This window comes from Tribolium madens, unplaced genomic scaffold (genome assembly GCF_015345945.1).
Source record: "Tribolium madens isolate multiple individuals breed KSU strain unplaced genomic scaffold, Tmad_KSU_1.1 Scaffold_19;HRSCAF=116;Tcas5.2_LG9, whole genome shotgun sequence".
NCBI lineage: Eukaryota > Metazoa > Arthropoda > Insecta > Coleoptera > Tenebrionidae > Tribolium > Tribolium madens.
In genome coordinates, this window is record NW_025400983.1 from 9,767,184 (window position 1) to 9,794,453 (window position 27,270).

General features: G+C 34.7%; 1 protein-coding gene across 1 annotated transcript in view; it reads right to left on the reverse strand.

Moving 5' to 3' along the window:
* LOC123011430 (hemicentin-2) overlaps positions 1 to 27,270 on the reverse strand; it is a 46,925-nt gene that overhangs the window by 10,715 nt on the left and 8,940 nt on the right. The window contains exons 2-4 of the mRNA XM_044408854.1: positions 14,360 to 14,534; positions 9,497 to 9,771; positions 3,732 to 3,914 (exon numbers count right to left, since the gene is read on the reverse strand). Coding sequence (XP_044264789.1) covers positions 3,732 to 3,914; positions 9,497 to 9,771; positions 14,360 to 14,534 — 633 coding nt within the window. The remainder of the gene's footprint in view (positions 1 to 3,731; positions 3,915 to 9,496; positions 9,772 to 14,359; positions 14,535 to 27,270) is intronic.

The following is a 27,270-nucleotide window of genomic DNA, read 5'->3' on the forward strand; positions in this document are numbered from 1 at the left end:
CTTCTATATTTTATTTTTATTTATCGTGCAAAATACTATGACAAATAACTTTATTATTATTAATTACATTTGAATATGTTAACGACAGGACTGTTATTAATAATAATAATAATAATAATAGGAGTAATACATAATTATAAAGTAGGATATATGTATTATATAAAACATGGAATTTTATTAACTCAATGCAGCCATGTTCGAATTAAAATAAAAAAGTGTTTTCTTCCGTCATAATGGCTGTCGTAGGTTTCGATCTTGTTATTTTAAGTAAAAAAAATGCGACGTTTTGTCGATTTTATCCGCCTACGAGACGACATTTTACAACTCGAATTAAATTCGCGGCATTTATGTACGTTTTGTATAACATTCGTTCGTTCTCAGCTCAGCAGAAATATTGCTCAATTAATTAATGAATCTGCGACATCATCATCACAGCTAAATTACGTGTGAAATCTGCGAGTCAGTTCATAAAGGATTTATTAAGCCATCTATAACTTTTATAGTACATCAGTAAAATACATCCGGTTTCAAGGCATAAATTCACTTATAGCGATATGCGAGATAAATGTGCGAAGTGAAATCTGCAAATGTAAATTTCAGGTCGCCTCCTCTTCAACTATCGATTCGCTTGTTTCACGAAACGTCGACAAAAAAGAAATTCGTAATTACATTTGGGAGAAAAATTCGACAGAACTGTCATGTCTTGCTCTGGTATTGTACATTGTTAGTTAAAACTGGCCGCATCGCCAATTAAGGCCCGATTTAATGACGATTTATGCTTTCGATTTTGCCGGCCTTATCGAAAAGCTGCGAAATTGGCTTATAATTAGGTTAAAACGTGGCTCTATATGTGAAAACTTATTTCCCAGCAGATGAGATTCCTTAGTAAGTGATTGGAAAGTCTGTTTAATTTGCGGCAATGGAATGAAAAACAAACAAGTGTAAATTTCAGGGTTTAATTGCGATCTGCAAGGATATTGCTTTACATTCAAACTGCAGTTTTAATTGTAAATTGATGACATTTAAAGCCGACGCTTTATATCACTTTGTTTATCGACGATTCTATTATACAAGAAGCTTCTTACTACGGAAATATTTGTCATTAACGTATGTGCTTTACTTTGCTTCGTGATCTAATGCATTCGATGTTCCCACATTTACCTCTTCCTGTAGATCTAATTTCTAAGGAACAGTTCCTGATAGACTGCCATTATTCTTTGATGATAAAGCAGCTTTGCCATGAAATTACAAACTTTTTGTTACATTTGCAGGAATAAAGAAAATATTACTGCTATTCCAGACATGCTAACACGTGTATAAATCAGGATAAATAATAACAAACAAAAACCAACTTAAAAAATCACATATACGGGCCTATAAACTGGAAGCTGGACTTGCTAGAGTTAGAGGTTAATTACAAAAAATTTACAGATTGTTTAAACAAATTTTTGTATCAGAAACGCTTTGATTTTCCCGACATGGACCAGTTTTTGGATTATTGACTCGACAAAAAGATAGAAAACGCCTAATTTATTATTATATTATTATTAAAAATAACCCATATTTTGATTATGTGGGCGTAATCGAGAAATCAATTTCATCAAATATGCACACATTACGTCATTCGCTTTAGAGCAACTCAGTAAGCGAGGATTGGCGTCATGTGATAATAATAAAAAACCCAATCAATAGTTAAAAAGCCATATGTGGTAACAGTTTGTAAAATCGCCCTTTCATACGTCCTCAACTCATTTCTGCCAAACACTTTTGCTGAAAAAGTAATGAAAATGATTGATACGGGTGTATCGACCAAACTGGGAAACATGAAAGGGACACCGGAAACCGGAAATAACAGAATAATTCTTGAACAAGATTATAAAAGTAAAATCCTGTAATGTAAAACATTTTCCATGTGCGCAAAGGAAAGTTAGAGGCCGCATCGATAATTCAAAACTTCTTCGTTCCACAAGATCATATCACAAAGTTAAGATAATAAAACCAAGTTGGCGAAAAGAAATGGAAACGTCTGTGAGAAAATTACTGCGTTATTGTTTAGTAGAAACTAACCGAGCGCTTGTTTTTGTTTCGCGTCCGCTTTTCGCACTTTTTAAGACGAATATTTACCCTCGATTGACACTGAACATAAAGGCGTCGACACGTTTCGCCCTCACCTGAAAGACTCATCAGGCTGTGAGAGAGCGACAAAAGACTTTTTAAGGGTAAAGAATTGCGCTCGTGGGAGACGCAGTTGAATGTACAACCTTTGACCAGGTTCTAAAAACGAAACGGTAAACCACTGACATTGTATTACTCTAATAAGATGACTTGTAGCTTTATTCTACGCGTCTTTTTGTATTAGTAATCATAAAATTATTATTTTCTCGCAAGAAATTAACCATATTCCAGATTAATGCTAGAGGTTTTGTACTAAGCAAAACTTGTTTTAAACTTGGTTGATTTCAAGTTATGAGAGCAAATGACTTGATAAAACCGTTATAATGTCAGTTACTACACTCGTATCACCTCAAAGCAAACAAGTTCAAGTCACGGAAATAAAATTTGCTGAAAAAAGAAAACCACGAAGACATTAAGATTATTTCGAAGAATAAATTAATTCGGCAGAATGGCTGCGTTAACTGTTTTGAGGTGGTTCCTGTTTATCAAAATGAAAAATTTCCGTTTCTAAATGACATACTTGACTTAATGACTCAAATTATCACCTCCGATATTAGAGGCAACGAAATTATGCTGTCATTTTTCAAATACTTAATTTTCTCGTTATGTTGCAAGATGTTTAGAATTAAATAAATTCAATTCAATTCCTAAGAGTCTATACTGTTGCAAGAAAATAACATTTTTATACTAAAAATTCATTGCATATTTGCAATAGGTTCATGTTCCTGTACTACCCTATACATATAAGGAAACAAATTATTAAATTAATTAATAAAAATTTTCAATATTGTATTTTTCTTGTACTTGAAGAAAGCTTTCTAAGTGCCTGAATCGTAATATTTTTAATTTATTGCCAAGACATTTTTCCACTTTTAGATCGATCCAGTTAAGAGAAAGTCGTTTCTAATAAGAAAAAGTTTTCAGACCAGCAATTTCCTCTTGAGCTAAAAGTGATTGTTTTTATTGGTTACAGGTGGGACAATGGTGGTAATTTGGCTAGTAGGTATACCAGCTGACACGTGATATGAATTGTGGCTAAAATTATGTATTTCATTGCTATTCATCTCATAATGCAGTATGAAATGGTTGTAAATTGTATGTAACTTTCGTGGAAATTTGGCACCTGTGAGAGTTACGAGGAACTGCTGCTCCGATGTTATTTGATGTAAACGAATCGCTCCTGTGACATCTGTAATGTATCTCAAATATCTGTCTCCCAAGCGTCTAATTCCCCCAAATATTGCTAAAATTCCTCAGTTTCACTGTTAATGGTGTTTGCTTATAATGTAATGAACTGATGCGTAATTTAAGTTTCTCTCCACACCACAAATCGACTATCGAGCGAAAAGTTTACACTCGGTTCGTTTTTATTACAAGATGAAAGACCCCATCTGGAATGTTCCCCATAACGGCACCTTATACCGGATGCATATGTTTATACTTGTTTATATAGTCGTCGCTAACGCCTTTTCGCGTCAAAAACGAAAGTTATTTGTTTACGCGACGAAAATATCCGTAATTTAAACAAAATTGAGATAACACAATTAAATACTCACAGTTGACGCTGAGAGACACGGTCGAAACCAGCTTCCTCTTTTCGGGCAAAGCCCTATTCCACACCTCGCATCGAAACACGGCCTCGTCGTCTTCCTTCGAAGGGACGATAGAGAGGGTCGCTGTCGTAGGCTGATCCCTCGATCCTCCGTTCTTGAGGGCGGCTTCCAGGGGGTACGTCGAGCCTGCAGCAAAAATCAGCTATAATTCAAACTCCGCATTTCTCCGTGGTTTCCCGGATTTGTTATCACACGACAACGTTCCAAACAGTTACTCCAGTTGAAGATGTTACGTTAGCTTTACACATTGTCAGGTCTGGCGTGGCGCTGATATCGCGCTCTACTTCCACACTTTGTTATGCACTGTCTTTCAAAACAAACCAACAAAAGAAACAATTTTTAATGGAATTACAACCCTCAACCCATATTTCCTTATCTGCTCATATATTTCAAGACTGGACAACTGGAATTGGCAACGGTCAAGGAGACACTTTGACATGAAAAAATCTCATTCAAAGAGAAACCATTACATTAAAAATTTAATCTTACAGCGAGGAAAAAATAAAAGGTGGGATCAAAGAATATTCAAAGACCATTAGTTAAACACAATTATCTCCCCATTTTCTTTAAATATAAAAGAGTTTACAATTCATGAAAGAAATATTAGGAACAAGGTACCAATTAATTCCAGATACCATGCTATAAATCGTCTACTTATCAACTAACAAAACGATTGAATAAACAATTAAAACTGTATTGATTTACTTGTCGATAAAAAAACTTTACAAACAATGAACCTGTTTCAATACTTAACGATGCTTTCGTTCATTTTGCTCTGTGTGCTAAATTTAGATCGTTATTGAAGTAGTTTATATTTCGACTAGCAAATTTTAAGTAAATCGAAAAACGCTACTACTAAATGAAAAGATTTTTTTTTCTCAATCAGACAGACAAATAATTGAGTGATAGTTTCTGATGAATAGGCGGCTAGTACAAAGCTGAATATTTGTAAAAGCTTATATTTTTATGAAAAATTCAAATTTTAAAATAACAAAAGCACAAAGAGAAGCAAAAAGATGAATGTGCTTGATAAATATGTAATTGTTTTAGTACCAGATGTATACATGAAAAATAATTAGTTATTTCTTCCGTAACTCACTTTTTTAAAGACATCCCTTAAATTTTTATTACGTGTGATATACATTGCTGAAAAATACTTATTCAAAAATGTAGTTGAAAACGCAGTGTATCTAAAATAATCATCTAAGTAGCTTTATTAGTGGTAGAGGACAAATCTGATTTTAATTGGTCTATTAATTTTGATTCCCGCATAAAAATTAACAAATAATTATTGTTAAACCGTTTAAAAAGCATTTTCAGCCCATCACCATTCTGCGGTGTTATGACTTCATCAATTTTTTGGTTCAGTGAGCTAGCGGAAAATGTGGGCACAGAATAAATAGCTGCGTTTATACCCAGAGGATTAAAAATCACCGAGTTTGCAATAAAATGAATTTTTATTACAATATAATCTGCTATTGAAAGGCTTTTATGACCTTTAACTCGACAATCCACTCCTTTCAATTTTATAAATATTAAAATCACACAAGTCAAAAGTAACAAACACCGAGAACTGTAATGAACTAATTAACATAACTTCTCTAATTTTGTTCCGATAACTATTTCCTCTTTCTCATAAGACTTCAAGAATTCATTATTATTCGTGTATTCCGGTTATTTGGAGTTTTAATAAAGTAATGACATAATGTGATATAGTTTACAGACACGAAATGTAAATTGCGTTAGTGGAAGTTATCAATTTGGTTGAAAATTCGGATCGAACGAAGTTTTCTTCGTAAGCAAGTGAAATAAGGAGCTGTTTAAAATCTGTCCACACAGAAACAAGAGGCAGTTTCTAATAATTATGATCAGGATTATGATTGGTGTCGTTTCGGTGCGATAATCACGACGTATGGTTATTAGAGGTCTCAAAAGGGCAAGGGCGTAGGATTTCCGTAACAGACATTTATTTGGAGGACGGATCCTGCACGTTTAATTAAAGCCGTTGTGGGAGAACGATGTCGTCGTTAATTCTTGATCATTTAGACTGGACAAAAAATTAATAATTAGAACTTTGAAACTCGAACAAAAGGGAGAAAAAACGGCAATTTAGAATCTGAAAGGAATACAAATTGGCGCACACTGCATCGGAAAATTACAGTTGGTATGTAAATTAGATTCAACTATTGCGGTGGTATCACGGAAAGCAGTTACATTTTTCCAGTACGTGAAAAATAGCAAAATTAGTCGCTAAAATTTTAATGTTCATGAAAATATAAATGCAAAAATACCAATCTATATGTAAATGAAGACTCAATTTTTGCGTTTATAATGAATATCTCCGTTTTAAAACTATAGAATCGGATTCATTGTGCAATATGCAAACGCTGTATTCACATGCAAGCCACAAAGAGTAGACTTCTTGGACGGCTGTCTTAACAATGCGTAAACTCAGGTTCTCATACAACTGACGGGAAGTCGGTTATTTCAAGAGATATCGGTAGGAAGTGAGTAATAGAGGAGTAATTATTTAGTCGGAGCAGTCGAATTGATCACAAATATAGCGTTTCTGGATGGGAGAATTTGACAGGACGGGCGACATTTAATGAGACACCAATGCAGTTAATTGCAAAAAACTAGACTTTGGAATTTCTTACTGGAAACGAAGCTTAATGATGCAGAAAGAGCCCTTTTGCTTGATCAGTGCAGGTAATGAACTCGTTCCCGGCTTTGAATGTTACATTTCTTCGGATTATATGCAGCGAAAATAAATCACTGATTTCGTCAAGTCCCCTCTTTTTGTATTTAAATCAATCAATCGAATCTCGAGTTAGCGTGCGTGTTTTTTCTCCGTAAACAACCTAAATAAGCAGATAGAAAATGTATCGGCATCGATTGAGCAAAGAAAATTTCCGCTAAAATAGTTTTCTAATCTGATATGTATATTCAACGTTCCGGTACACGTCTGATTAAGACAGAAAAGCTAGCGAAAGGTTCACACGCCAACAATAACGTCTGGAAATGACATTATAATACCTTCCATATTTGAGGTTTATTAAAGTTGAATTAAGATTTTCTACGATGTGTAAAGATACTGCCTTTTAAATGGGAAAAATAAATAATGAGCTTCCTTTGCAAAAACAATGTGACGCCAAAAAAGAAATTTCAAACCGCCTTAAAGAGGTTTGCGTAATGAAAGGTTAATTGAGTTTCGCGCATGAACCAAGAATTTGCAAAAAGCTAGAAACTGACGTGAAAATTTAATTTGTCCGATTTATAAAAGTTAGAAACAGTTAAATTAAAAACTTTTTTTAATTAGGGATTATCCAAGTTGATTAAAATTCCTTTTTCCCAATTTGGAGCTTTACTTATCATTAGTTTATTTTTAATTTAACTCCAAATTACAAGTAATTCATAGAAAATCCTAATGGGACAACTGAGATAATTGAACTGTTGATTAATTTTTAAACGCTTTCATTTCGCCGACAATCAATTACGTTTTACAAAATTTTACCGATTCTATTGACCCAACACAATCATTTCCCGAACACTTGTAAATTATTTAAGTGACAAACACTAATTACCAGGTTGAGAAAGATGTTGAAAACTGTATATACATTTCGATCCAAAGAAAAACTGTTATTACAATGGAACACGATACCCAAGTTTAAACGAACTTTGAAGGCTGCTATAAATTCAAACAACTACTTTCCCTACTACTACTGAGCCCCTTAAAAGCACTTCTAACTTGGACTGTCATCTATTACCATCTATAAATCGAGTAACGCGTGAAGAGTGACTTTAAAACATTAACACGCATCAAACTTTGTGAGATCTTCCCTCCATTCGAAAATTAATTCATAAAAACGTCAAGTCAATACTTTATGTGAGAATAAAACAAAATGGAAACCGAGGGCTGTATTCTATATCTCTATAATCCAAAAGTTTGTAATAAAAATTCGAACTACGATCAGATTTTAGCTCCAAATCTGTTCATATATCCTCTTAAACAAGCGCATTATCATTACTGTAATTGTTGTAAAACGAAATAAAGGATGACGTACCGGATATGGGCGCTGTAACACGGTCGAGATTAGTCGACATTACTTCCTTTATTTATTTTTACTCGTTTCTTTACTAAATTGTTCTAGGATGCACAAATAGGACATGTATGTGCAGCCGCGATAAATCCTTGTCAGGTTTCATACAAATGACGCAAATTCTTTATTGCCGATGCTCTAGAATCTAAATGTTGTGTCACAAGAGACAAATTTTGGATATCAACGAGATATACAGATTTTCCCGGATTAGGCGGCCTCGTCCTTAAAAAAAACTAAAATTCAAACTTGAAAACGATGAATGTTCGTTTTTCATTTAAAAACCAACAAAACAACGTACAAACTCGTGTATCAATTACTTCGTCTTTGTTTTAGTTGCTGCACAACCTACTACGGCCTCACAATGACACGATGATGTGTGGTAAGCCTTGTCATGAGTATCATATTCATCGTCTCGTATCTGCGATACTTCAAAGCTAAATTTTGGTTTACAATGTTTGAAATAGTCTATTAAATCTGTACGATTCGCTGCACCGTATGTTAATAGAAATACCATTTAATCCTAAATTAACTGTTTAGTGTCTGTAAAGGACTGAAACTCGCTCAATTGCCTCATTCCAAAATTGATGATAGGAATCTCTTCCATCAGATGCACCCATTCTGGTGACCTATCTTTGAGCAAAATTCAAATGCGAAATCCTGTGCAATACCAACACATGAATTCAAACAGCAGTATAAGTTCTAATGTTACTACCAAAGTGTTCCTTTGTGAATTTAAGACGGTTGTAAGTTTAAGAATAAATTTATAAGTTAAATTGTCTCCGAGGAAACCTTTGAATTTAAGCTCGGTGTATTATTTAGTACAAAGACAGTAGTTTACAACAAATGATATTCCAACGCTCTCGCAAACTAAAGAATTTTTTATACATATACTATCTAGATACAAAATGATCACGTTTCTATTTTTATTTATGCAATCCAGCGCGACATTGTTTGCAGTTTTCACAGAATTTCATTAATTTTTAGTTCAATCGGATTATTCGTAATAAATAGTTTCACACTTGAACGAATATCAAGTATTTACTAAAAACCCCAATTTTGACAAAAATTGAGTTATTTACCCCAACTTTGGGCTGGAATAAAACTTCCCTTTATCCAATTTACTCAAATCTACTTGAATATTCAAATGTAATCAGTTCAAAAAAAAATACACCAAGCAAGGATTTTAATTAATATTGGTCCCCAAAGTGAACTAATACGAATATATTTGTTTCAAATTATTAGAGATAGTCAATCAATCGTCATATTAATTTTCCATTATTAATTTTCTCTCATTTAAGAACTACATAAATTAATTTAAGTTTTAAAATTGTATATGCAAAAAGATCAAAAATATTTTTATAAAATTCAATCTTGTGCCATTCCCTTAGAAGCTTCAAAAATGAAATAACTTCAATCAGTAAACGCAGTACCAAAACAGTAATGTAATTAAAAAAGATTTTATAGGGAATAAAATAGATCAATAAAATAATTTCTCTGTGATTAATGAATGTGTACATTACAACGTTCCAACCCTTAAAAGTGTGTACAGAAAAATAAATCGAGGTGATAAAAATTCAGAGTTCAAAGGGTGGCGAAAAGTGTGCTTACCTTCTCTGTACCATCTGACTTGGGGATCGGGCGACCCCCCTACACTGCTGCAAGTCAACTCCTGTCGTTTTCCTTCGGTAACAGTAACGTGAGATCCGGGAGCAATGGCTGGTTCTTGAGGGGCCGTTAACACAGTAAGGGTGTATTTCTGTACATGCAAATTCGCCCCGGAACCTCCGGCTTTAACTTTGCATTCGAATTTACCGTTGTCCCTGTCGTAACTAGTGTTGGAAATTAGGAGATCGTAGATACCCTTCTCTGGATGAAAATTCAATCTGAAACGGAAAATAGCCGTTTAAATGAGTGGGGCAAATAGGCAGAAGGGTCCGAATTAATGAGTTATAACACACAAACACGGTATTTCAGGATGACCCCGTGCTATTGTGGAGATAGGATCGTGCCAAAGCGCGTTTTTAACACCATTGAATTAATTTATCGTAATTTAAGCGTTATCGTAACACCAATTTCATAAATAACCGGAATTAAAAGGATGCATTTGGATTCTAATAATAAGATCGATACGAATTACCAACGAATGGCTTCGCTGCACATTTTATTACTCCTAGACTCACATTTTGTTTATGTTTTTTCGTTTTCTTTATCTAGGGGAGGAAGCAACGACGATTCTAAATCTTTATTTAGAGAAAACCGTGAAATATCGATAAAAGGATTTTAAAAATTTACACATTGCACAAATTCGATTTAATAACAAAGTGAAGCCTTATCGGAGCAGAAATGCAACGAATGAAGGACAAGCGAATTAATTAACCTAAGCAAGTAAGGCCGAAAGAAATAAAAATGGCGGGCACTCAATAGGGAATTCAGGTAAAATCTTTGTTAATACATTGCTCCCCCTTATCTGGAATCTCTTTTTATGTCTCACATTTTAAAAGTGCTTTGGAATCTGATTCTTTAGTATCTCGTTTTCTTACAGTTGATTCAGAATTACTTTGAGCTTCCACCAACTGAATAAAAATAAAATAAAAAAAATTGTAGTAAATTTAATCAAGCAAACACTTCCACTTTACATTCATTTAACAGACGTGATTTAGGAAAAAAATATACAACCTCCTTTCGCATAATAACAAAAACACTTTGAATGTTATTATACTTTCATTTCGTGCACAATTTAAATGAAAGTCTGCAAAACATACGCTCTAATTTATTGTGTTCCTGATTCGACAAGTATATTGTGGCTTTTGTGCCTATTCTTTGGTCGCTCGCAACCCCTTTTACCCCATTATCTATAATTAAATAAAAGAAAAAAACAAATTAATTGGTATCTGCGACTTTGAGGTTATAAGATATTCGATACACCAGCTGCAGAAATATTTTTTTGTCAAAAGGTAACAAAAGAACTTGGAACCGAGGTGAATTATTAACTTGAACAAGAGACGAGAAAGCAGTCTTTAAGTTGGAAAAAAAAAGTACGTAGGGCGGGTATTATACGCAATTTTGCGTCAACGTGCCGAATTTGCAGTCACTGTTTAAGTAAACTTCTTGACTCGTTCGGGTTTTATCGACTGGGGGTGAAAAAGTTTTCCAGCGTAACCTCCCCGTTGACTTCAAGTGACCTATCTTCGACCTCGATTAGGCAAATAGTCCATATATTTAAGGTTTCGTGCGAATAGCTCCATCCGTTTGTAGCTAAATCGATGGACAATGGCGCATTTATGTCGACGAAAAATACCAGTTTTAAGTCAAATCTTAAAAAAATTAAAACAAAATTTTGAATTCATACTATGAATGAGTACACAGTCATATTATGACTGTGTAGTCATTTTTGCATCAGTTTTTTTAATTAGGATTTTCTTTAAAAATGAAGAGATCTAGGAAAAAACGAGTCAAACCTAAAAAAAGTTGAAATTCTACCGTAATTTTCTTTTAATTTCTGTTCATTTTCTTTAAAAATTCAAATAAAATACGTGATAAAACGAGATAGTCTTAAAGATTTTCAACACAAGTATATAAATGTAGTTCGAGTTGAGTCCGATTTAAACTGCAACGGGAAAAGCTAGTCCTGCACCTGAAGTGAAGAAATCCGCGTCGATAGCATTGAAAAGCCGCCAGAAACGGGTCCGCATCGCATTAATTTCGCGCTTTTACACGCCGTTAAGCTCTTGTCTAGTGTAAAAGCTTACAACAGCGTGAAATTTTATAAATTCCCATTCATGCAGTCCGAGTTGATTTATCATCAACGCTGGTGGATTTTTCTCCAGGTATAGGTGTGTCATTTATCCGTGATTGAAGACATTAGACTTAAACGAAATTTTTCTGGAAATTCCCGTCTTGCTTATTTAATTTAAAGAGTTCGGTGCCGACGCTGATGTTTCTTTCTTCCATGTTTCCGGTGTCGGTTGCATTGTATGAAACTCACGTTTCTCACCATTCATCAGGCACAATACTAGACGCGAGATGTGTTGAGTACAAAACGTATACCCTCAGTTTGCGTTATTTTTAACAAAAATCACCATAAAAGATGTATTGTGCAGCGTTAAACATGAGTCGATTTAAGCTCTCAATACCCTCCTGTGACTGAAAACTGAAAACGAATACTTTGAGACGTTGGCATTCTTCGAGTGCTCTGACAGGCATCCAACTCTCAAAAACCATTGTTAAATCTCGGGCTCTTGTCTCATTCCCACTTTACAAAAATTTATATTAAGCTCACGATCGTTACTTTAAAAAAATTAAATATACCTAATGTTGACATTTAAATATTAAAAGCGTGTTGTTAATTATAATCCAGGAGATAATTTGTCATATTTAAACTTAAAACACTGAAGTAATTACCAGCTTAATAATTCCCCTGGAAAATGTTGGAACGTTACGTGTAAATGTGCACTGGCAACCCTTACGCCTTATTTGATATAATGCCTTTTGCATGTTTTGTACCAGCAAAATATGATGCCACAATTCGAGTAAACTTCCGATAAACACCAACAGCTAAAAGCTAATCCAGATTAATGCCACACTACGAATTCAAGCTGAATACATAATTTTTTATCGCGCGAAATATCTTTCCAAACATAACCGTTTAAAAGTCGCCGTTTATAAATTGGGACGCTCCAAAATTTACTCACCCTAGACGCCTTTTTTAAAATTTTAAAGGCGCACTCTAATGTCAAATGTCGCAGAATAGGTCATTTATAAATATACATACCATACCAGTTAGCGAATATTTAAACTAAAAAGGGACAAAAACTGTGTACCGATGTAATCGCAAAACCGCTTCCTTTGAACCGACAGTTATAGTCAAAATAAACTTTGTTTGATTAAAAAAAACAGATGTTTAAAATATTTCGTTTAAAAGTTTAACGTTTAATTAACTTCTCTGTGTTGTATTAGCAAAGTGAGGGCATCTAGAGAATTTTAGCTCCAGAGTCCACATCATAACAGACTGTTTGCTTATAGAAAATGTAAACCCAGCACATGTGGAGTAATGCGTATTTAAAATGTTTCGGGGATGCGTGTACCGAACTCCAACTTTCCCTAATATTTTCAAAGATAAAAATAAAAAACCTTCACTTCCGGCATGTATTTATCTAGAGCAACTGCAAGAACTGCACTCAATTACTTGCATCTGACATTTCCATTTTTAAAAGTATCACAAGCATGCACGTATAGGTCAAGGCATTTTTAGAAATAATAATTCAGTTCGGTTTTGCCTGATGTCCAGATATTTGCACAAAGTTAAATGAATTGTTTTCGTTTTGCCTGAATAAACGTTTACTCAAAACCAATATTTAAGTTAAGTTTGACGTTTAATCATTTTAAAACAAATCACTAATAACTTTTAACAGATGTGTGTAGTGTACACAGTCTGTCTAACAGCGAAACTTTAAGACAATTAAAATGGTTCGAGGCTACCCAAACCTAAAGTCAATGTCATTAAAGTAAAATATTTACTTAGAATATAAATACCACGTTTTCTACTACATTATCTGTGTATTACTTAAATAAGCCCCCAAAAAAGAAACTTTGAGATTATTCTTCAAACTTTTACTTTCTGGGGCGGAAAAAACCTTCTCTTTTGAATAATATGGTCGTAAGAAAAACAAATGGGTGTAGATCTTCATTAATTCGCTCCATAGTAATTCTTATATGCGTCTTTCAGGTGTCTTTTTACTCTTCTTTTATGAGTTTCAAGACCGTTAAATTATTCATATATGCAATATTTACAAACATAATTGCATTACAAGTCAAATTAATTAAATACGGTCATGTCTTCCTCCAATTATGTGAAACAATACCCTAGGAAGAAAATTTGACCCAAATTGATTAAGTTTGTACCCAGATTTGGTTCCATAATAATTTGTAAAAGCTAACTAATCCTTATTATTGTTCTTGTAGGTTAGGTTGCAACACATAATTGCTTTATAAAGGTAGACAAAGACCTCGACGAAGGTTAACAAAAGATCTTCTTTCTAAATATAACTACTAAAAGTTTAATAAATTTAAATTACTTTTATTGAATACATAAGCATCTTTGAAAACTGTCTACTTTAGTTCTTATTATTTCGAGTTTTCAGGCCACTCGTATTTCCAATGCAGCTGACATGAAATCTGGGATTTAGAAAACATTTCATGTAGATGTTTACTTTAATTGCACTTTTCCAGTTTGAGAAATAAACAAAAGTCTCAGATTTACAGCAAGCCGTTGCTAACGTACGCCAAGAATAATAATAAAATCTCGAGATATTTTTTAGGATGTCAGTATTACAGAATTAATTGTGTCTCGAAGGGTAACTAGATAAGAATTTCGAAAAAGATAAAGCCCGTGTTATTTACCGGAGAAGAGATAAAGGGCGAAAGCAACCTTAAGTGAGCGGCTAAAAAAGTAAAAATAATAATAAATCTTACTTGTAGTTGCTATCCAGAGGAACGTTTCCTATGGCCACATTATCGTGCGTCTGCTTGTTGTTTTTCGCCCAATAATATGTCAGAGTCTCTCTGGAATTGTGGGGTGAAAATCGGCATTCCAGCGTGACGTCTTGACCTTCCCTGGTGTCCCTAATTTCGTCCGCTAAGGTTATGTCTGAAAAATTGAAACAACGATTGATGATATTGCACCGAGATGGGTTATATGGAAAAAGTGAAAAGCGGGTTTTTCTCATCGAACCTGAAGAAATGCGACGATTGGCTTTCGGTTTTTATTTGGGTGAAGAGACATTAATCAGGACGTCTTGTTAACAAAGTGATAAATCCGTCCTATACGTTATCACAAACWAATGAATTTAATTTAAAATGTCGTCGGTGATTTTTCACGGCACAAACCTCTGAAACAAAAACCGAAAGCACGCGTTGATTTTGCGGTCGAGTAGTTTATTTCCAAGAGGACCTTAATCAGCAACACGTGACGATTGAAAAACAAATCAATCTTATATCGAGCAATAGCAACACGAATTTCATGCTCCAATGGAGCTGAATGCATTGGATGGCTTTTCTTCATCTATAAATATGAATGAGGCATTTGCAATCATGAGGCTTCTGAAAAAACCAACTAAAGTACACAGGAAGTGAAAAACTAGCACGAACTGAATCACGGATTTTCTCCAAGTTCGATGGCACTTAATTTTCGCCAAGTGCTTCTCTCTAAACTTTACAACTTGATAACAACTTCGATGTGTCCCAATAAAAACTCCTCAACTTAATAATAAATTATTTTGCAAAACTTTGCAAGTACAAAGTATTCAAATAGTCATATTCAATATTCACGATCATCCTTTCAGTATTTATAAGGAAACTAAGACGAGTTCGCTCGATTCTCCTTGAAAATTTCAAGTCCCAAGTGCGACCGCCAACCATTTTTCTCACAAAAAATATTAAATTTATATATGACAGAAAAATTTGCATTTCGCGGGAAAACAGCCGCTTTATTTAAAGAAGACGCCACATCTATTGTACCATTTTTTCCGATCTCGCAACCACGAAAAAATCATTCGTGACGCATTTCCCAACGCATATGCTAAGACGGAAATTTTTATCAACATCTGTTTAGATATTTATCTTGTGTCGACGCARCGCTCCTATACTATCGCTTCCAAAAACCATATTTTATACCTACTCTCCGTGCCGCAACGATATTCCTCAGTAAATATAATATAATCTTCAAACAACTTTGTATCTAATTCACGTATTCTCCGCGTTATAGATTCCAAAAACGAAAAGAAAACTCCCCACAGACCGGAATTAAATTTCATGCTTAACTTAAATTAATCAAAACTGCCAGCAACTGAAACACAACAAGATTCAAGAAGCACCAAGAAAAATGCATAGGTGAGTTTTATCCTCTTTTTACCTCCGACCCAATTCTTATTTATTTTACTTTATCGGAGTAGCGTGCTCCTCGGCATTGCGATGCTAACACAGTTTAACTAGATATAATATATGAAAGCCTCGATGCTCTTTTCAAGACTGTTGTAGTACAAATAATAACTAATAGCCAATCATGATCAAATATAGAGATAAGATCTCTTAGCAGTATTTTCGATAATCGCCCCACACTTTACACGGCACAATGTATTTTTCTTTATCTCCTGTGCCCACCGACATTAATCATTTTGTAGGGAACAAATTTATTGCAATCTAGCATAAAAATGCCTCCTTTAGCATGAATTACGCCACCCTAGTGCAGTGTTTACCTCTAGATATTAGCATATTAAAAAGAGAGTTGAAATAAATCCCTGTATCTTCGTAAATTGGGTCGGTCATGATATGTTTTTAATTTACCATTTGCGTGGTTGTATACCCCGGATACTAAATAATTCACATAAAGGTTTGTTTTAAAGCACTCGCCTTGTGTAAGGCTAGAGCATTAGCTTCCATTAACTAAAATCACGAAATTATGAACCGAGAACCACTAAATAATTTCGCTCGTGATTTGTTTCTCAATTCACAAAAATCTCCATCCATTATATAATTGCGAGAGCAATTTGCGAATCGAGTTAACAAGTTTAAAGAAAAAAAATTCTCCGACGCGCAACAAAGATGGCAACCTGTTGAATTTCAAGAACCCCTATCAAACGTGACAAGTTGCTGAATAAATTTATAATCTGGTAGAAACATTAGTATTCTTCGGCATGTTGGTAACAATTATGTATTCTTTTCATCCCTTGTGCGTGTCTACGTCTTGAAATTCCAAACTTATTCCATGCTTTGCCGTACGTGGAGGTGATATTAAATGCTCGGAAGCGCTTATGCGGGTGAAGAAAATTGATGCCAAAAATTCAATTGTAGATAAATCAACATGAAGCTACAATGATACGAGAAGCCCTTTAATCCATTGTTTCAAATTAAATTTCTACGCCATCACACAATCCACATTTCGCAAATGCTCTGATTACCAGCTTTGGGACACTCTTAATTTCAACCGAGATCAACATAAAACTTTGAACTCTGCAAAAATATCAATATTGACTGTCTTATTCGAATTCATTCCAATTCATTAAATGTAATTAATTGCGTGCGGTGGAACCAAACCGATTCCTAGTAATTAAATTCAAATCCATACAAAGCAAATTTGTGCCTTCTAATGATGGAGATTATAAAACCCATCAGTATCATTCTGTTTGGTTGAAACCCTGTGGTGAAATATTAATTTTGTGACTAAATAGACTACTACATTTAGAGTTAGTTTCTATTAATATGGTTTACATTTAGGACGAAATTTTTGTATAACATGATTAAGGTGTTAGTAGTTTAAAGGGAATTAATTATGTATGGCTATAGGTTTTCATGTATATTGCATAAGCAGATGTCAGGATGAATTTCAATGGTTTTAAAGTTATGAGAAATGAACTTAATTAAGTGCAGGTCACGAAGCGAATACCTACCTTCAACATATCAATTTAATTTGATTCCAGTCGCTTTTAGCACGATAATCGCGTTCGGATCGATAGAGAAATGAAATCTTTTATGCCTGTGTAAATGCACACAACAGCCGAATAAACATAAAAACAGACAACGTTTTATGTACAAAGCTGAATGTGTCAACATAAAGACAATACTATAATACACCTTGACATTTAAACATGAATTTGTGTGCTTTCTGCTAAAACAAAACACTTAAATGTCACCGGTTATCTATGGCTCACTAATCTTTGATCTAGCGATTTCCAGTTGCTAGATGAAGCATTGCATGAAAATAGCTATGGCAAAATGAGAATGTTGTCGTCTATGGCTCCTTAACGAGCACGTTGTTGCCTCCACAAATGGAAAACCTTAATCCGAAACCGATCATCTATAATAGCGTGGAAGTCTTTAGTCGTTAACTGGGAGGGCCGCCTCATCTCTATTCTCTAACCGTCAAAGCAGAGACTCCAACGCTCGGTGAGTACACAAGCCTGACGCGCGACTCGAAAAGCGCCAACCAACCGGTTTTCAAGCAACGTTGCCGGTTCATACGAGGTCAACCATACACCTGCTGTCGTTTTTACCGGCTGACGGGCCAACCATTTTGACAAAACAAGACAAGACTTTCCATTTGGTCGCTTCTAGTTTACATGCCAGAGAAAGAAGCTTTTCGGCAATGGCTTGTTTTATTTAAAAGCAATCAACGGGGAAACGGCAACCTGGCACTCGGTGCAGGGTCAAGATAGGTGTAGCGACTCCAGGTCAACAACACTGGATCTAAGAGCTCCCGAGAGACTTGGTGCTTTTTTCGTTTCTAGCTTATATTCACATTTTGCACGCCCATTGTTCCAGCAAGCGAAAGACTAAAGCCGCAAATACGTAGCATCCACAGATGCTTCATTAAATCTGACCGTTGGAATGGATTAGACGGATCGGAAGACTGAATTACAGCAATTGCTAATTAGAGAAGTAGACAATGTATAGATTAGTGATTCAAATTTGTAATTACGAAGCATGAAAAATGTAAAATGCTTGGAGCTGAGACTCCTCGTGACATGCTAGCAAAATCAATATCATCGTCAAGTGATAAAAGTTGCAAACATCTTTTTTAATTCGCACACAATCTCGACTCAATTTAAAGTTGAGGGCGACACACGCCACCCTACCACGAGATATTTTCCATCATTTCAAACTGTAATTAGTTTTACAGTCCCACCTTGTATTATGTTGAGCTTTTTTAATTTGGTTGTCGAGATAGCGATATTAGAAAATGAGTGGCAGGAAAAAAAGAACACAATTTCTCAAACGACGGGACCTTTTGCATCCTGCAGTGAATTCAGTTCAGATTTGTGATCCAAACACCTGAAGTAATTACCTGAGCGCTTTGTGGTCGGTTGCGTGATTTCATGTTTTCTATGCCGAGATGGCAATTAGAGTTTTTTTGCCCTTTTTAAATCGCTGTGAGGTATTCGGCGTTTTTCTATCAAGACTGTTTGCTTTACTCATTTCATGGATTAGATCGGGGCATTCTCCTGGTGTATAACCGCCAGGTTTCAGAGAAAAAGCACAAAATCGGGGATTACAGATTAGGACTTCATCATGGGAAAGTCTGCACATTAATGTTAAATTATTCTAAAAATACACGTTTTCACGGTTTGTTTGTTGTTGCTCTCGCATTATAAACGATCGCTTAAATTTATTCAGGTGGCAGGAAACGCTACTCACTGCCATACTTAATAATTTTTCTCTTGTTTGTTGAACGAACCAAAGTTCTAAAATGACGAAAAAGTTGAAGACCAGATTTTGTAATAACTGGTCGAGCTGCCACGGTTTGTTTTCGTTTTCTTACAATATCGAATTGGATTTGCAAAAATCACATTCTTTAAAGCCACACATTGAATTGAAACTTTAGATCTTCCCTTGAGATATTACTGGCGGCGATTCCAACTCATCATATTACCGAAATACAATATCAGAGTATATTTTTATTTGTTAAATATTGTCATGGAAGCTTTAAAATTGTCAAGTCAGGGCCGATTGTTTCTTCAATATCGCATGGGAAATGATTTATTACGTCACACAAGAAAAATTCTTGGCAGAGTTACAAGTTTCTTGCATCTATTGCTGTCGTGTCTTCGAAGATTTATTTAGCGACCAGTTGCGATATTTTGACATTCAGACCATAAATGAGTGAGTCACGGCTATCAAACTTCCAATAAGCAATTTTTCATTGATTTTTAAACCAGCCCGACACTGGCTTTCATTCCATTGAACTGTCCCATAATACGATATTTCGCATGTATCATAAAAATTTCTTTCGACATGTATGGAATTCTAATGGAAATTTGTTTCATTTGCATTTCTTTGTTTGTGTAGGGAAAAAAGTAAGCACAATGTAGTTGCTATTTCAAAATTTCTCTTTATTTTATCCACATCTAAAGCACTGGTAAAAAGGAGTGTCGATAACGTACTCGGCTTGTTCACCATCAAGCGTTTTATTGTACATTTAATCGTCCATTAAGTCTCCATTAACCAAATATAACTTTTGTTTTAATGGAAACTAGCTGACTTTTATTTTACTATCGGCTTGATTGATTTACGAAAAAATTCTTCAAACACGACTATCAGATTTGCTCGAATGTTTTGGTTTTAACCTTTGCTTGAAATAAATCCACTCACAAGTATCCAGGAGAAAACCTTACGGTCTCCAGGGGATAAAACGTCCAGTTACAAACAGGATCTTAGAAATTCCTAATAAACTTTTCTGAAGAACGGATTTACTACGATAAAGTATCGTGCAACTTCAACTTCTGGCAAATCAAAAATTAATCCCCGAATCATGTCCTAATTAACAACTCTCAGAAGTAGAAAAAACAAATCAATACGGAAGAAAAAAGAAATTACACAGCTTTCGCAAATTTATACGAAGCTTAGTTAAGTAAATCTTTTGTAAAAAAAGGCTTTAAATCGTTGTAAAAATCGGCTTTTAAATTTTATTAAAGAAGAAATTTATGCGCCATTTGTACAAGCTGCACTTAAAAAACGACAATTTTCCGTGCAGATTGTGAGCTGGAAAAATCAAAAATGAATAAACTCCCGTTAGCTCGCAACGTTTTAAGCCCAGTATTTAAAAGCATATTATCAGAAATTATCACAATAATTTTCAAGACAAACTTGAATACACTACCGGAAAAATATCGGTTTAAGCTTATATGCATTATTATCAATAACTTTTATAGCTTTATATGTTAACGATAAAAGCTTACTCTATTTTTACGATGGTGATTTTTTATCGTGGAAATAAGTCAATTAGCTTGCAATAAAATTTGTTAGTGGAGCTCTCAGAGCAGTTTATCTCTTGAGAGCTTTTACTCGATCATAAATCGAAGAAACATGATCAATCAATTATTGTCAAAACTATTTTTAAAAGGTTATTAATCACTCAGCTTTTTGCAGCTTAAAATTGCCACACAAAAAAACTGATACGTCTCTGTCAAATTTCAGAATAAATAACAGAAAAATTACTCCGTAATTACGGTGGCTGCACACTGAAGTTTTTCATGCAATTATATTGGTAAACAATCAGATTTGCTACGGCTGATTTGGCTTGTGCAACAAACAAAAAACAACGTAGAATTTCCTCCAAGAGGAAATAATCAATCAGAAAACAAACGAAACAAAGAATTATAAATTAAAGCAACAAAGAACATTCAGAAAATTGTCTTTAACCATAAATTTTATTTTATTTCAATTGGTTTGGCTCAGGATTCCTTCCTACCTAGTATACAAAATTTTTTCCCGTTGTCGTGACATGAGCCAGTTAACCAATATTTTAAGTATGAATTTTTGATGAAACTTTGCTTTATTATCCTTCCCGTATGTGTATTGTATGACATTTACATAGTTTTACGAGCAGAAAAATTGAGATTATTTGGATTAGCGTATGAGCGGTTTATTAAAAATTAATTCTGAACTAATTACAAACCAAATAGTGGTGAAATGTGGTAATTATGCCGTTAATCTCTGGATTAATTATTCATAGGCTTGGCAATAAGTTATGTGAAGTGTGCACGCAAATTGGGTGCTATAAAGCACAGGACAACGAAGAGTAAACCTATTTTTGGTGATGATTTAATAAATTGATAATTACAACCCGTCCAGAATTTGCTACCATTTAAGAGGTAGAAATGTCAGGGTGTGTAATAATTAAGTAAAAAACCTCCATCAGAAAGTTAGTCTCCCGCTATAAATTATAAGTCCTATTACTGGGATAGTTCTTTCTTCGGCTTTCAGTCAATCAGAAGCATACAAGAAACTACTCCTGAGGTGTGTAATTACTAAGGTAGGTCAAAAGAAATTAATATAGAGCTGAAAACGATAGAAGGTTGATTCGCCGACCACCTATATTAACTTCTAGACTGGTTCTTGGGTGTGGTACTCGAGAGAATGTTACAATGTTAACAAAATCAAATTGATACAGTTGGTACATGGCCGACTCTCTCTTGGAATAAAATGATTGAGATTAATAGCGTAAAACGTGTATAATTTGCTTTGTTGAGTAAACATTTACATCTAGGAACCCGTTCTGTGCTTACCCTTAGATTTAATGAAACAAGTAGAAAGTTAAACCAAATACTAATTTAGTTAAAACCGTTGCCAACAATCAGATTTGCACAAAAACGTTAATTTCAAAATTGCTTCGCAATAACTTGGAAGTTATTTGTCAAAAGTTCCTTCCCCTAAGGAAACACATCAATACGTTCAAATCGACAACAGCAATTAGCTCCTATTCTAATCCCAATAAAAATCTCGAACGCAACGACCGTAACAAATGAAATTATTATTACTTTCGAAATTACTTTCATAACAAACACACGACCGTGAGCAATTTTCGACAGCACACGATCACAACTTAATAACGCTGATTTATCAGAGCATAATTGAATTTGTGGCGTTATCACACACATCCGAAGCGAGAGAATCAAACCAATTCACTCGCTTAAAAAATACTTATCGCGAGACCAAGATGGATGATGCTTTGTTTTTTATTACAACGGACTACTCGTGCTGAGATAGGGGCCGAAACGGCGGGAAGTCACCTCCTGAAGCTTCACAACAAGAATTTGAGAAATTGGAATCACAGATTTCTCGTGTTAAGCCTGAAATTCGTTACGCGAGAAACCTCACAACTCTAATCATTTATTTCTTAATTAGAAAACTTCGGAAATAACCACCACAAAAAGTTATGATCGGCTGGAATTCCATTACCTGGTCCAGGTATAAAAAAATACGGCCACAAAATAACACCTTTGCGTCTTCTCGGGATTTAAATGGGGCCAGATCTTGTGTAAGTAAAAACGAATCGCATACGTATAAAGGTCTCATGAGAATGGGGCGGATTCCGGTCACCTTTTTTAATGTTCTGTGATCTTTCGAGGGTCCAACATAAACCGGAGAATTCAGCCGGGCACCATCACGATTTTTTAACCTTAGCCTCGGGTTAATTAACCCTTGACGAAATGGAAAACTGTCAGAAGGGTAATTTATAGCATCGGAATCAGATTAAACCATCGCATGATTTATCGGTTAGAAAAACACTTTCATGTTTGGTTGTTTTTAATTCCACCTCTGGAACCACGAACCGTGTCATTTTTATATCTTACTCACTAATTGTTGGCCCAATAACCGTCGATAACGCTCGCTAGACAGGACCAGTTAGAAAATGCCAAGTTATTGTTGCATGAAATGTCGTCGAAATCGAAAGGATGTAAAAATGTGAAGGTAAATTAAAGTGGAAAGCTTTAAAAACTGTTTTTGTGATCGGAAGTTGTCGTGGTAATGACGTCTCCGCAGGCTCAAACATTGTTTGCTACATTGAAAAGACCGATTCCATTATTGTCTCGCTTTTTCATTTCTACAGGAAAACAATAAAATCAAATGAGTCCCAAGAACTTTATATTACGCCTTGTACTAAAAATGTATACTTAATGACCCGACAATGTTACAATTTCAATACGAAAAGTTAATCTCACAATCTGTAACCACAATGCGAGAAAGTTTGAAAAAGGACATTACAGTTCACATGAAGTCTCAAACAATAGGCAGGCAAAATTGAAAGCATCGAGATAAAAGGCCGCAACCACCTTCTGTTCACCAACTCTAACGTTGCTTCCATTTAAACTAAAAACCGTTATGCTAGTAATAAACTCGGGGTATTACTACAGATCGGGATTTAGAAATTGCTGACTTTCACGTTGATTCCTTTTCTCTACTGGGCCAGCCTCTCGTGTGTGGTGATTGTCGGAGATATTTTATAGTTCTATTCGCCACTTACTTAAAGAAACAACACCGTTAGACCGTTACGGAAAAATTGCACTTCCGTCTAGTGCAAACTTAAACCTTTTAGCACCACGAAATATGCCTTCCAGAGTCGCTAAATGTTTAACATTGAAAAAAACGCATTAAACCCAAACACGTATTTAATTACCTTCATTTAAGTTTTCGAGCCGAAAATAGAACAAAATCGTGACTGATGTGCATAACGACGATCACCACACTTTTTAGTTTCACCCTCTTATAATTTACAATCTGAGTCTTAATTACCTACACTTACTTCCACTTCCAAGTTTATTGTTTTCTTTAACAACGCCACTGTTCGCAGATACACTTAATTATAATAAATGATGGGAATAACCTGAGCAAAACAAAAATTTAGATAAAAAGGAGGCAAGAAAATTATTTATCACCGACGCTTCCTGTAGGTTCAATTAATATTTTCTTGTCTCTGATTTAGGGGCTCTCACTTTAATTAAGAGTCTCATCAGGGATGGATCAATTTTTGAGATTGATATAGGAAACAGTGACAAATTGCAAAACCGCTTGAAATTCGATTCCAACAACGGAAAAGATGCTGAGTCATTAGAGATCTTTGAATCACACTAGTGGGTGATTCCGCGAATCTTCTTGCACAACCGCACGATCTTGTAATCGTGAATAAATTATTACGAAGTGAAAAATGTTCTCATGTTCTACAATAATCTGTACATTCTTGCTATCCCCTGTGATAAATTTCAAGACGGTACATCTTATAATAAATCAGGCGACGCTCATAAAATTTTACTGCTGTAACAAAATTTCTCCTACTTTATTTTAATATATAATTCAATCGAATATAACGCTAACGACACGATTATACGAATCGAATTTTCTATGCTAGTGTCGCAATCGTGTAACGACTTCATAAACTAATGATAGTAACGTAATCTAAAATCTTTTCACTGCAATTAATTGCTTTAAAGGCAAAGCTCCGGTTTAAGGGAATTCTCTTCGTAGTTACCTCTTGACAAAAAAACGACTCTTTTATTTAATCCTAATCAATTTAATTCCTAATTGAAGATCTCATTCACCTTTATAATAATCTCTCTTCGACGAAGATATTAAAGTTAAAGTTTAATGTCACATAAAAAATATGTGGAAGCTATTAAGGAGTCAGGATATTGTATATCTCGTTGATTTAAGTGAAAATCCCTCCTGAAGTTTGAGCTTTAAGCATCTTATTATTAATCGACACGCAAAATAAGCTATTTGAAAATTTTCGCCGACTATGAAAAGAAGACGTGTAGTCGGTGGCAGGCGATTTTTCTACTTTAATACCCCGTTTTTCTTCCGAACGGACCTAATGAGTCGTGTGAACATCCCCTAAGACTCACCCTCGGAAAAAACATATGATAAAAGTGCAGTCCATGGGCCTTCTTTGTGATGATGAAATAGTTATATGTAGCGGATAAAATGAGCTTTCTGTTTCCCCTGGGACTTGAGCGTTCTAATGGTAATGTGTTAAAGAGTCCTATACAATAGTGTTGGAAGAGACGTGCATGCGGGGGAGCTTTGTTACAAACCGGAACTTATCAAGTGTCTAAACAGTGCCCAAAGAGACGTGGATGGACGAAATAATGGAGTTTACGTGTAAGAAACTAAATCGAATGCATAAATTACTCCTGATTGCGGTTTATGCAGTTTCGACAACACCAACTGTTTCTTTTGTCTCTAATCGATGTCATGTTTGGGGTTTCGCCAAGGTTATAAATCATCTTTTGAATCCGATTCAACTTTGAGAAGTGTTCGACTTCGATCTTGATCGACTTGCCAACAAAACTCCAGCAATGTTGCACTTCATTACATCCTAGAATGCAAATTTCATCATCTCAAATCTAACTATTCCTATCAGACTTGAGACAATGAATGAAAGTTTCGACTTTCCGAGCCAAAATTTCACCAAGACTGCACCAATTTGATCTCGGTGTTTGCTAAATTGTTCATGATGAGTCAGTGTTGAAGAAAGAAGTTACTTTGTTTTGTGATCTCAAAATAAATTAGCTCGTTGCAATGACGATGACGGAGAAAACTCGCTACAAACTCTAAAATTTGCAAATTATTCCTAATTGGATATGAGTTGCATCGCTTTGATGCTTGAATCTCCCTCGTAAGTGGTCTAATGATGACATGCAAATGCCGTCTTAGCTTGTGCAAGTAATAAAATTGGTAATTCACATTAATTAGATATAGCATTTGGAAAGTGCTTAAAACGTCGGCAATCTAACGACATAATCTGGTTTTTTCTTCGCGACGAACATGTCTGTCAGTGACGTAGCAATTTGCATACTTTAAAAACTTAAATTGTTTCGGAAACTTGCAGTAGTTACGTTGAACTACAGTAAACAAGAGGATTTGTCGCAATCAAGAGCGGGGATGTCGGGGGAAAATAAAGTTTTTTCTTTTACGGGAAGAAATTTTGCCGAGGGCTTCCAAGATAGGGGCCGTCAAAATTAGATTTTAAATCGAAATATACCGATAAGGATGTTTGTGATTTCCATTCCGAATGGATTTTCAAATTTACTACTTGAATTTCTGCATAATCAACTGCACACAATCGGAAAAAATCTGGACAAGTCTTCTTCCTATCGGCTTACCTTTATTAAATCTACACGCTCCAACAAATTACACTCAAATAAAACCATTACAGATTTAAATATAAAAGATGGTTATCTCTGTCCCAAATGAACCCTAACGACGTTTTCATGACCGAATTTGCATTTATAATGCAATCTAACATAGAATCTATACAAGGAAATCGTTTCTAGTAATGTCTATAATGTGCTTTCAACTAGAACTGGTTAAATTCTATTAAAAAAAATTCTTACGTGCTTACATAACAGACATAATATAGTTCTATGACTGATGTTGAGAGTTATTGCTTCACTCGGATAATAATGAAACGGGTTCTGTATTGTTTCCAACATGAACGATACAAAGATTTTCATTTAATAAAAACTCAATTAAATAAATTATCACCGGTAACATATGTCCAATAACTCACTGAACTAATACCTAAGACCATTCCAACGACAAAATCAAACTAACGAGATTAGAGCACATCCTTTGGGTGTAATAAATTTTACAACTCGGTGATAACGTGCAGTGTTGAAAAGTGTTCGTTTCGGTGTTATTTATTCGAAAAATCAAAATCTGGATTTCACTGAGTGACTCAATCAGGAAAAACCACAAATATATTTTTTCTCGAATTTTATAACTTCGTAGAAATAATAATTAATCAGCTTCATCTCCATTCTCATTATCTTGAAATATATTCAATTGTAACCTTGACCGCCTACCCAACCGATAGTTCATGTCCTAAACCAACCAAAAAAATTTATTTTTATTTTATTAGAACCCAGAAACAGAGATTGGAAACATGCAGAGTTCAATTAGAGGTTGTTAAAACTCTGAGACTGAAAAATAACTACTCTCGCTGTTGAAACTCAAAAATAGCCAGGAAAAACAATACCTACTATGAAATATTTCAAATCTATCTAAATAAATAAGGTGAAGATTATTTTCAGTATATCATAAACACACAATTT